The sequence below is a fragment of the Danio rerio genome, chromosome 1, assembly GCF_049306965.1.
Source record: "Danio rerio strain Tuebingen ecotype United States chromosome 1, GRCz12tu, whole genome shotgun sequence".
NCBI classification, from domain to species: domain Eukaryota; kingdom Metazoa; phylum Chordata; class Actinopteri; order Cypriniformes; family Danionidae; genus Danio; species Danio rerio.
The window spans coordinates 55962501-55975031 of NC_133176.1; the positions used below are offsets into that span (position 1 = coordinate 55962501).

The 12531-nt window shown below is 37.3% G+C and overlaps 1 protein-coding gene and 3 non-coding genes across 4 annotated transcripts in view; all 4 read left to right on the top strand.

Moving 5' to 3' along the window:
• The window catches only part of abca1a (ATP-binding cassette, sub-family A (ABC1), member 1A), a 68096-nt gene extending 59935 nt beyond the window's left edge, over positions 1 to 8161 (top strand). Inside the window, exons 47-50 of the mRNA NM_001309465.1 lie at positions 1213 to 1316; positions 1607 to 1699; positions 3333 to 3576; positions 5400 to 8161. Coding sequence (NP_001296394.1) covers positions 1213 to 1316; positions 1607 to 1699; positions 3333 to 3576; positions 5400 to 5540 — 582 coding nt within the window. The 3' untranslated portion in view covers positions 5541 to 8161. The remainder of the gene's footprint in view (positions 1 to 1212; positions 1317 to 1606; positions 1700 to 3332; positions 3577 to 5399) is intronic.
• Positions 8162 to 9901: 1740 nt separating this feature from the next.
• On the top strand, positions 9902 to 9973 carry trnaa-ugc (transfer RNA alanine (anticodon UGC)). The gene has a single exon. It is a non-coding gene; the product is annotated as a tRNA-Ala (tRNA).
• A 690-nt stretch (positions 9974 to 10663) lies between these two features.
• On the top strand, positions 10664 to 10735 carry trnaa-ugc (transfer RNA alanine (anticodon UGC)). Its single transcript has one exon. It is a non-coding gene; the product is annotated as a tRNA-Ala (tRNA).
• Positions 10736 to 12273: 1538 nt separating this feature from the next.
• trnaa-ugc (transfer RNA alanine (anticodon UGC)) lies at positions 12274 to 12345 on the top strand. The gene has a single exon. It is a non-coding gene; the product is annotated as a tRNA-Ala (tRNA).
• The last annotated feature ends 186 nt before the right edge of the window (positions 12346 to 12531 follow it).

Sequence of the window (12531 nt, forward strand, 5' to 3'; positions counted from 1 at the left end):
TAAAAAATAAATAAATAAGAAAAAGGGGGTGGGAGATGTCTCATATACTTATCGTGTACACAATGTGGCTGTTTACTAAATCTACATTGTATGTTTAAAGTTAGTTATGTATAATTCTTAGAATAATTCCATCGTGCTTCAAATATATTCATCTGGAGTCTAAGCCAATAAGTTATTCTTTCCATTTCATAATTTTCTCTAATCAATTTGATCCATTGTTCATATGTATGTGGGTCTGATCTGAGCCAATTAGACGTAATGCATTTTAGTGCTGCAGAAAGCAATATTTGAAGTAAATAAATAACTCTTCTTTCCTCCATACTCTCAAGTACCATGCCTAGAACTGCCACGGTTGGATCAAAGGGAACATCAATATTCAAAGTATATCTCCAAGTACCTTATAGATATCTTTCCAGAACTGCTGCAGTTTTAGGCATCACCGAAAGATATGAGAGTGGTTTCCTAAATGATCACCACATGCTCGGTCGCCTTTTGATGATGAAAATTCAGCTCTACAGTTTAACAAAGTGACTTTTATTGACATTTTAGTAGTTTGAAATAATATAACGAATAGGGAAAAATATATAGAGAAATAAGTGTAAAATGTGCTGGCAGTTATTACTAGGCTTTTGTAATGCAATATGAAACACCCACCCAGACAATATATCAGTTTAAACTATTAAAAATACGCATGAAAGTCACATTTTACAACTTTCCAAGGTTAAAAGTTGTTGAAAGAATGATCAAGCTCCCATAATGCTATTCAAAAGCATCAATAAACAAAACTGCTAGAGACTAAAGGACCAAAATATATTTTCATTCTCTCCAAAACACGCACAGATCTGCATATGGGTGTATTTAGGTCACCTCCATTTCATGAAAAGATCTTGTGACACTCGCTCCAGTTTAGTTCAGTGCTGTTGTGTAACAGTCCTCCAGTTGACGGCCTGCCAGACCTCTTTTTCCCAGAACAAAAGCACAAAAAAAATGTCAAAATCCCACACGGCGTTTAGCTCTTGCCACATTTTTAATACGGCGTGAAGCGTTTAACTCTCAGAGGAGCATGCTTGTGTTGAGCAGTCGAGCTGTTGAGCAGAGGCAGCGCAGACGCCAGGATCATGATCACTCTTTTCCCACTCTTCATGGTTTTCTGCCTGTGTTTTCTGCTCAATCTGTGGGCCACGGTTAACCTGGCTGTTATTGTGGTTACAGGACGAACCCACCACTGGGATGGACCCCAAAGCACGGCGGGCCCTGTGGAACTGCATCCTCAGCATCATTAAAGAGGGACGCTCCGTCGTGCTGACCTCACACAGGTGAGACAGATACATGCAACATTATAAGCCCGCCTATGCAATATTCACTCTTTTTGTGATGTTTAACAGATTTTCACAGTATTTTCTATAAAGTTTTTTTCTTCTGGAGAAAGTCTTACTTCTTTTATTTCAGCTAGAATAAAAGCAGTTTTTAATAATATTTAAAAAAAAAAAACATTTTAGATCAATATCATTAGCCCCCTTCAGCAAATTTCCTTTTGCCTTGGCTACCATTTATATCATTTTGATTTTCTTGTGATTTTTAACTTGACGCTTGTTTTGTTCTGCAGTATGGAGGAATGTGAAGCTCTTTGCACTCGGATGGCCATCATGGTGAACGGCAGGTTCCGCTGTCTGGGCAGTGTGCAGCATTTAAAGAACAAGTAAGTTTATTGAGTTCAGATGGTGCTTTATTCTTAAATGAACTCCATTTGATGCCTATTAAATACCAGAGCAGCTGACCTGTTTACAGCAGTAACCAAGGAAATGCATTTATTCCTGCAGTTCTATTGACCTTATTCTATAATGCAGAAGTGCCCTCGTTTTCGCCATTGTTTTAGAACATCCTGTTCAGTTGCATGTGGAAGAAATTCCAAGGAATAATAAATGGCAGAAAACGGTCAAACTACTTGCTCTACAAACAAGTGTGTTCATGACTATACATAAAAAGTAGAATAATGTAATAATTAAGACAAAATCAGTTTGGATCATCAAGCAGCATAATAAGCTGTTTTTAACGTCGAAAAAATGAATGGAAGAGAAGGAGACTGGAAGTCTCGGGCCAAAAAGATTCTAATGGCATCTCCCTCTCATACAAAAGGAATAAGGTGAAAAAGCCCCACCTGCTGGTAGAGAATGAATCTGCATTTTCATTTAGCCTGCCCACTGTTTTTGTTTTTACATGACATATAGTTTATGACAGATTATTATAATAAAATTATAATAATACATCTTCATTTAGATAGATCAATTATAATAATACATCTTCATTTAGATAAATTATAATAATACATCTTGCAATTATACAATCTAGTTAAAATCACCACATGCCCAAGCGAATGTATGCAACACTTTTGATTGGACAAAAGTGTTGTTTGGATGAAAATTCAGCCTTTGATAAAGCAAAACAAACATTTTATTCTATAATTAGATTTCAATATATTATTTCTAGCTTTAAAAAAAAATAGAAAAGTCTCAAGTAAATCGGCCAATTTGCTTGTAAATAATCAGTCATCAGAATCTGACATGCAAAATCACGATCGGTGCATCACTAAACATTGATGTTTTTTTATAATATTTATTTTAGGTTTTTTACCCATTTTTCTTGGGATATGATACGCAGGAAAGCATTGGGAGAAGAAAAAGGGGAAAGATCGGCCTTAAACCGGGAATCAAACTCGGGTCAATTTGAGCACCATGGATCGATGCACTTAACCACTAGGCTATTTGCACCGACATCAATAAATAAATTGCTGGAAGTATTTAGTTATGTCCCTACAGTTGAAATCAAATGATTTGCCTTTCTGTGATTTTTATTTTTTAAATATTTCCCAAATGGTGTTTATCAGAGCAAGAAAACCAGTTTTTAATTTTTAACAACCATTTTAAGGTCAATATTATTAGCCCCACTAAAGCAATATTTCTTTTGATTTTTAGAAAAAAACACTGTTATACAATCACTTGCCTAATTAATCTAACTTGCTTAATTAACTTAATGAACTAGTATAACCTTTAAATGTCACATTAAGCTGAATACTAGTATCTTATAAAATATCTAGTCAAATATTATTTACTGTCATCATGACAAAGATAAAATAAATCAGTTATTAAAAATAAGTTATTAAAATTATTATGTTTAGAAATGTGCATTCTTTCCTTTAAACAAAAATTAGGGGGAAAATAGAGGGGGTAATAATTCAGGAGGTATAATAATTCAGACTTCACTGTATTTCACTGTAACAAATTTGGCAACCCTAGTCTGAATGTACTGACTGAGCGTATCTGCTCCTGTTGCAGGTTTGGTGACGGGTACACCATCATCCTGCGGGTGGCAGGCGCCGATCCGCGGCTGGAGCCGGTGATGGAGTTCATCGAGCGGGAGCTGCCGGGCAGTACGCTGAAGGAGAAACACCGAAACATGCTGCAGTACCAGCTGTCCTCATCCCTGACCTCCCTCGCTCGCATCTTCAACATCCTCTCCAAGAACAAAGAGCAGCTCCACATCGAGGACTACTCCGTCTCACAGACCACTTTAGACCAAGTAAGAATACCACAGGCCTTCTGTTTTCAGTCATCCCTTAATTTGAAGTGTAATCAAGCTGCAAAACAGAAACATTGGATTGACAAAACAAATATTAAAATAAGTTTACCAAAATATGAACATTTTACCAGCATACACTCATTTATTTTTATGAATTTCTTTCTTCGGTTGAATACAAGACAGGATATTCTGTAGAATGTTGGGGAAAAGCGGACATTGACATCCATAGTATGAACTAACAAACACTACCGAAGTCTATGGGTGTTTTTTACTTGATTCTTCAGTTTATCAAGCGGAGGATAAGGAACAGGGTTCGTACGGGTGCCAAAAATATATTTCGGAGCATTTGTGTGAATGCATAAAATTATTGGAGGGCGACTAGTTTTCATTGCAAAATGTTGTGTATTTACGAGACATTCACGCCAAATTTTTCCCTAAAAACGCCAAACGCAGCACTTCGAAATAGTTTAAAACCGTTGACATGTAACTTTATTTGCAAATGTCATCTTAATTGCAGGAACGGTCTTTTCATTTGCTTTTATTCATTTTTATTTATTTATTTTTATCATTTTTGGGTGAAATCTCCCAATAAATCCATGTTTCAAAGTATTCAACAGTTTAAGTTAAAATGTCATATTGTGTTTAATAAAATAGCACAATTGATTTAAATGTAAAAAACTACATACAGCGTATATAAACATAACTTAATGTGGTTGTTTATTGCTGGAAAAGCATAAAAATGCACCTTGAAAGAGCTTAAAAAGGGCTGGAATTTGAAGTTGGAAAAGGTGTAAGAACCCAGAAGGAAACAATGAGTTTTTTATTTATTTTGTGTGAACTCTCCCTTTAATACCATGTGTACATAAACGGGGCCCGAAATTGTTTTATGGGATTTTTCAGTGACATTCAGGTTTAGATGTCAATTAGCTTGTAGTGCATCAATTGCTGGAAACACTAAAAAAAAAAAAAAAAAATTTTTATTCACCAAGAATCCATTTATCAAAAGTTACGTAAAGTAAATTTATGCTACAAAAGATTATTACAAAGATACACCAAGATCTTTTTTTTTTGCAATTAATTTTTTTTGCGACTTTTTCGCATACAAAACTTTTCCTGATCATCAAATCATCATCTTTATATGATTTCTGAAGAATAATGTGACACTAAAAACTGAAATAATAATGCTGAAAATTTCAGTTTTGCATCACACAAATAAATTACAGTTTCCTTTACATTAAAACAGAAAACTGTTGTAATAATTGTAATAATATTTCACAATATTAATGTTTTACGGCATTTTTATTAAATAAATGTAGCCTTGGTAAGCCAAAAACAACAAATCTTGAACAGCTTAAGCACTGGTGTAAAATTTTACATTTACATTTTACATTTAGTCATTTAGCAGGACAAGGAAGCAATTTACACAACTAAGAGCAACAATGAATAAGTGCTATAGGCAAGTTTCAGGTCTGTAAAGTCTAAGAAGGGAAGTATTAGTAGTATTAGAATTTTTTTTTTTTTGGTACAGTTAGTGTGATATTCAGAGAGGCTATTGCAGATTAGGAAGTGAAGTGGAGATTAGGAAGTGAATTGGAGATGAAAATAAAAATACAATTTTGCAAAGAACGAAATCAAATGATTAAAATGCAAATAAAAGCTGCTAAATAACTTTTGGACTTTAATGTTGTAATAATTTAATTTTGTAAATCTGCCTTGCAACAGTACATATTGTAATACACAGCGTTATACAAAATAAAGTACATAAAAAATAGGGGAATGCAATCCATTGGGACTTAATGCATCTTTCTGTCTGTTCATTTCAGGTTTTTGTCAATTTTGCCAAGGACCAAAGTGACGAGGACCACTTAAAAGACATTTCCATGAACAAAAATGATGCCGTTGTGGACATTTCGAAACTGAACGCCTTCCTCACAGACGAGAAGGCCAAAGAGACAGTGGTGTGATCTGGTTACAAAAACCTTCACGGGACTAGTGTGTCATTTTTTGTACTACTTTTTAGTTTTTTGTTGTATTTCAGCAGTGTGTTTGTGTGCCCGGAAATGGGCGCTGGACCTAAAACACACACTACTGAAACAAACCAATGCAAATCAATGCAAAAAGAGAAGAAGATTGGAGTAAACACTGAGGAAAGTCGAGCCTGGCGCTCACCACTCCCTCATGGTGAACTCAATGAAACTTGAAGCTTTTCGCTCCACAATCGGTGAATGTTCAATCGACGAAAGACGTCCGCGGAGTTTCTTTCGAGAATCAACGAAACACTGCCAATGAGATCCAGTTCAGGGCCGAAGTTCATCTCCTCATCTAACGCAGGCTTCAAAACACTTTGCATTTCAGCAACTATTCTTCTACGTTATTTTTTTAGATATATGCATTTTGAAACTATACTCAAGTGATTTTGTTTTCCGATGTGCAATGTTTCACTATTGTTGTCAAGTGTTTTGAAAGTGTGGTGCCTTGAAACAACACTCCGCTATTGGACAGCAGCCGTAGAGCGCGCACTCTCAGTGGGGTCTTTATCTAACGTCTCATGTGACGACAGAGCGGACGGCTTTCGGAGTTTATTGCATGCTTTACATGGATGCCGTGTTTAGGACGCCATCGTAAGCTCAAGCATGTTGTAGCTTCATTACACTGAAGTATTTTCGCGTGGGTATCAACGGATGGTCGCTGACTTTCGGCGGGAATTGTTTTTTTCGTGTGCGAAACAGGCAGAAGTTCGTATCGTGAATCTGTTCCGAAGCAATTCAAGTGTCCGTGCCAAAACCAGGTCAAGTGGTTCAATATTTTAGCGAAATGATCATATTATAGAGCAGTGTTGAATATTTTTTGTTGTCTTGAACTAAAACAAGAGTTTCCTTGTACAGTAAGGCCTGGAGAGACATCCGTAGGCCTCTGATACAGATTTAAAGGGACAGTACACTGAAAACAAAAAGATGATACTGCCATCGTTTACTTTCTGTCGACGATATTTCGAAGAATGTCTCTCTTTAACTTCCATAGTAATTGTAGCTGCATATAGTTCCATTGTTGGTTCTGACGCATTTATTCCTTGAACAGTTTGATAATAAAATGAAATGTCCTTACCTTTAAAAAGAAATTTGTATATTCCAATCCGTTTATTGTCAATTTAGTCAAAATTTAAAAAGTAAACATTAAAATTAAGTATGGGTGACGTAAAACTGATGTTTCGACACAGTGTTTAATCTCGAAGTGCAAGTATTCCGAAACACTGCATCGAAGCATGATCCGAAACACCCAGGTCACGTGAGTAATGTGATCCAAAACACCCAGGTCACATGACTAAGGTGATTCGTAACACCCAGATCACCTAACTAATGTGATTTGAAACACACAGGTCACATGACTAAGGTGATTCGTAACACCTAGATCGCCTAACTAATGTGATTTGAAACACACAGGTCATGTGACTAAGGTGATTCGTAACACCCAGGTCACTTAACTAAGGTGATTCGTAACACCCAGGTCATGTGAGTAATGTGCTTCGAAACACCCAGGTCACATGACTAAGGTTATTCGTAACACACAGGTCACGTGACTAAGGTGATTCGAAACATCCAGGTCACATGACTGAGGTTATTCGTAACACCCAGGTCACGTGACTAAGGTGATTCGAAACATCCAGGTCACATGACTGAGGTTATTCGTAACACCCAGGTCAGGTGACTGAGCAATACACAAATATGACCACTAGGTGTAACTCTAGAGACGGGTTTCAAAACGTTTCGAGGCTTCGACACATTTGCTATCATGAAGCCTCGCTTTGCTCACTACTAATCAATAAAAACATACTCAAGTCCATCACGGTCAAAAAGTACGTTTGACCTTCTTCCATTCCCCGCAGGTCATCGCTAGGAGAGCATAACTACATTATACACCATCTAGTGGTGTGAAAGAAAATTACAACCAAAAAAATAAAGGCTCCTACAGTAGTTATGTTTTTCTGCTATGGTAGTCGATGGATGTCAGGGAGCAGCATTCTTCAAAATATCTTCTTTTATTTTCGGCAAAATAAAGAAACCACTCGATGGAGAGTAAATGATGAGGCCATTTTCTTTTTTTTGTGCGTGAACTGTCCTTTTATTAACTCAGGATGTGCCTCTTTATCCTGTGTAAACGGTTTGTTTAGGTTTATTTGACCACTTTTACCATCGTGACCAGTGCTCTCTACAGCACCGTTGTTGATCGCCTACAGCGAGAAGTGACCAAACGCAATGAGGTGCTACTGATTGAGTAGATTTTCCAAATCTTTGAGGTGCTGTTTGGTCAAACACCTTCAGAAATTAGACAACAATCCTTAATGCACATTTAACGACGTGGAAGAAGAAACGAAGAAGAAGAAATAAAACTAGTATTGTCTTTGGTCCAAATCTGAAGCACTTTATAGCAATGTTAAACTGCTCTCGATGGTCATCATTCACAAACGGGATGTTTTCTGTTTAATGAAAGATTAATAGGCTATTTTAAAATGTCCCGCCATGGCCATTATTTTCTGTGTTACGATGTATGTGTTTACATTTGAAATATTAAAAAACTATTTCAGTCATTCTTGTGTGATTGTCCTGTTCCTGTCAGTGTGACATTTCAGAATTGAGTGGAGGTTTATTGATTCATTATTAAACAAATAAGTGTCAAAAAATGTTTTTTGGAGGGAAATAATGCTAAATATGCCTGAAATAGCATTGTGGATTGAACCAACAATTTATCCAGCATATGTTTTACACAGTGGACGCCCTTCCAGCTGCAACCCAGTACTGGGAATCACCCACACATTCTCATACACTACAGCCAATTTAGTTTCTTCAATTCACCAATAGCGCAGGTCTTTGGCAACCGGAGCACCTGAAGGAAACCCACGTCAAAACGAGGAGAACATGCAAACTCCACACAGAAACACCAACTGACCCGGCCAGCACTTGAACCAGCGACCTTCTTGCTGCTAACCTCTGAGCCACCCATATGGGAACTCATTTACTCATTTGTTAATTTTCTTTTTGGCTTAATCCCTTTTATTAATCTGGGGTCGCCACAACGGAATGAACCACCAACTTATACAGCATATGTTTTACGTAGCGGATGTCCTTCCAGCTGCAACCCATCACTGGGAAACATTTATACACATTCATTTAAACACACACCATGGTAAATTTTAGCACACCCAATTCACATGTACACACATCTTTAGACATGAGGGGTAAACCGTAGCACCCGGAGGAAACCCACGCGAACACGGAGAGAACTTGCAAACTCCACACAGAAAGGCCAACTGACCCAGCCGAGGCTCGAATAAGCGGCCTTTTTGCTACCCACTGCGCCACCAGGTCGCCCATATAGAAACTGACATTCGTTGTTTATTTACTTTTGAAGTCAACATTCAAAAGTCTTTTAATAACCAGCAGTAAATCTCTCAGGATTTTCCTGATTAGTATTCTAACAATGAGTAAAATTAGTTAAACAATTGGTTAAAGGGGGAATGTTGAAGTCCCCCAAGTACAAAGATCTGTCAGAGGCTTTAATTAAGCTCAAATCAATTTAATGAATGAAATTAAGCATACATGTATGGAGTGATAGGTTAAGCACATGGTTGAGCAATGCATGCAAAGGTCAAAATTCCTTCAGGGTTCGTCCTGTTGAACACAGATGTGCGGACAAATGTTGGGGGAAAGCAGTATAAATCGTTCCTACTATAGATATCAATTGATGATTTTGTTCACCACCCTGCTAAAAAAATCCAGCTTAAACAAGCCTAGGCTGGTTGGCCGGTTTTAGCTGGTCGACCAGCCTGGTTTTAGAGGGGTTTTGGCTTCTTCCAGGCTGGTTTCCAGCCATTTCCAGCCTGGTCTTAGCTGGTCAGTCTGGGAGATGACCAGCTTAAACCAGCTTGACCAGCCTAGCCAAGCTGGGAGTCCAGCCAAAACCAGCTATGTCCAGCTTATATCAGGCTGGTCAAGCTGGTTTTATTTGGATTTGGCAGGTCGTTTTCCACCAGCTTGGAAATGGCCAAAACACCAGGCTGGTCAACCAGCTAAAAACAGCCAACCAGCCTAGGCTGGTTTAAGCTGGATTTTTTAGCAGGGCAGTCTTCAGAAAATCTTGTTCTGTGTTCACAGAAAGAAATCCTCGAGTGGTTTATAACCACTCTAGTGTGAAAATAATGCTGAGGACATTTATATTTTAGGTGAACTCGTTACTCAATTCAATAAAATGAAAGCACAAATATGACTCATTATGCCAAGTTATCCTTGTTTTATGAGTCTTGTCATGTTCGGGCACACGTTTACACAGCGGGGATGTAGCTCAGTGGTAGAGCGCATGCTTTGCATGTATGAGGCCCCGGGTTCAATCCCCGGCATCTCCACTTTAGTTTCTCCGACCGATAGTTTATCTTGAACACTTTGTCATTTCCGCCATACAGGAAAACGAAAACACAACCAATTATGGCTGATCTTATAATTAAAAACACACTACAGCATAATCCACCTGCGGTCAAGTATTTCAATATTGAAGTGTGCACCTGCCACCTCCTCAGGGCCATAAAGAGGTGGTTGACGTAAAAAGTTTTCTGCACTATTATTATTGTGCAAAGACGCATGAAATTAGCTCGTTACATACACGTTATCAATCTGAGTTAGCCTTTTTGTTATGCAAATAAAATAAACATTAAATTTATTTCAATAATTTTTGTGCTATCAGGAAATTGTATTCTGGAAAATGACTTGAATTATATTGAAACATAATTTTTACGTTTGCTCCTAAATTGTTATGTAACTTTGCACATTTATATTTCTCAACCTTTTGATGTTTTCCGTATGTTATTTGTAAAAGTAATATTTATTTAATAATAATAATAAAAAAATAGGTCTAAGAATTCTGTTTGAACCTGAATTTTTTTTTTTTATAAAACAGTCAAAACCGATTTTTGAAAAAGTGTCAAAATAAATGTATATATTTCTTTTAAAGTCTGTGGCTGCAAACAACTTTATTTGATTGCTATTAATATTTGGTAGGTGTGTGAACCTGCAGCAGTGTTTTGTCTAATATTTTCAGCGGGGATGTAGCTCAGTGGTAGAGCGCATGCTTTGCATGTATGAGGCCCCGGGTTCAATCCCCGGCATCTCCACTTTAGTCTATTGAACAACGAATTTGTCTTGTAATGCTGTTTAATCTGTGCCTACAACTATTACTGAGAGTTGTGTAACACTGTTTCAAGCAGTGTTTTTCTCTGCACCAAAACTTTATTGAACCTCCATACTGAAGCCGTAAAATGGTTGCGTACACTAAAGACTTTTAACATTATTCTTTCCGCCAGATTGTGCTAACGTCAAAGAAAACGAGCCCATTAATGGTAATGAATCTCTCTTATACTGTCTAATAAAATGCAAAATTCATGTTTACACTGTTGCAGAATGTGCTCTATTGTAAAACTAATACTATTTTAACTACAAATCCCTCAAATTCATTTGCATATTCCCATAAGGTTCTTCAGCTCATTTTATGTTTGGACCTGAATCATTTTTATTTTTTTTATAAAACACCTAATACATTTATCATGATTAAATATTTGATAAGCAGTTTCCGTTGACGAGTAAACTTTAGCATATTCACTTCTTTTTGATTATTTTAAACACAATTGTAACTGTTTTTTAATTAGCACTTTAACAACATCAAAACAACAAATATTACCGAAAAGTATTAAAACTAATCAAATCAATTTTATGTAAGCTTAGTCCCTTTAATAATCCGGGGTCTCCACAGCGGAATGACCCGCCAACTTATCCAGCATATGTTTTACTCAGCGGATGTTCTTTTAGCTGCAACCCATCACTGGGAAACATCATGTCTTTGGACTTGTGGGGGAAACCGGAGCACCCTTTTTGCTGTGTGGGGACAGCCCACACAGCGGCCCACCAGATTTTTTTTAAATGCCAGAATGACTAAAATGTTAAAATAATTATGTGAATTATCAATATCTTCACTAGAAATGTGTAAATGTATTATGAGAGTTAATGTTGCCCCACAGGCACTATGACATAATTGATGAACGGTGTTTACATTTTTTTATGGTTCCAACCAGGAGCGGATTGGTCATCTGGCAATTATGGCAGATGGCCAGAATTGGCTTTAATGTGGGCCGGTCAGTTTTTTAAATTAATTTATTTTTTTTGTATGTATTGTTTTTACATGCAGGCAGCTTTTTAGTTTTTGCAATTTGTTTATATCATGATGATGATAGCAGTAATAATAACAACAATAATAATAATAAATGTTAAGCATTTGGCTCAAGCTGCAACAGTCAGCTGGTTTTAAAATGGGCCGACCCAATCAGACCTAATCAAAGGTTTTGTGGACGTGATCAAAATCTGGCAAGAATGTCAAACAAACAATAAGTGCAACACAAGCTAATAGTCAGAGATGGACCATAAAAAAGGAAAGGCGGTGCATGAAATTAAATGTAATATTCTTAAAAAGTGGGAGTGCGGTGGCACAGTGGGTAGAGCAGTCCCCTCACAGCAAGAAGGTCGCTGGTTCGAGCCTGGGCTGGGTCAGTTGGCGTTGCTGTGTGGAGTTTGCATGTTTTCCAACCAACATATCTTGATCGTTGGTAATGTTTATCGTATGTTTGAACCACCACCATTGTTTCTTGAGCTTAGTTCTAGGGGGGATGTAGCTCAGTGGTAGAGCGCATGCTTTGCATGTATGAGGCCCCGGGTTCAATCCCCGGCATCTCCAATTTATTCCATTTAATTTCACTGCAGATTAGTCTAAAAATTTGTTTAGGATCTTCTCAAACAAACATTCAAATCTCTGTAACACTTAAAAATTACGGTTTCAAGCTGAGAACTCTATCGTTTGTGAAGCCCTGCCGGAACTTCCACGTTGAAGCCGAAAAACGGTCGCGAACCAGTTTATTGTTCT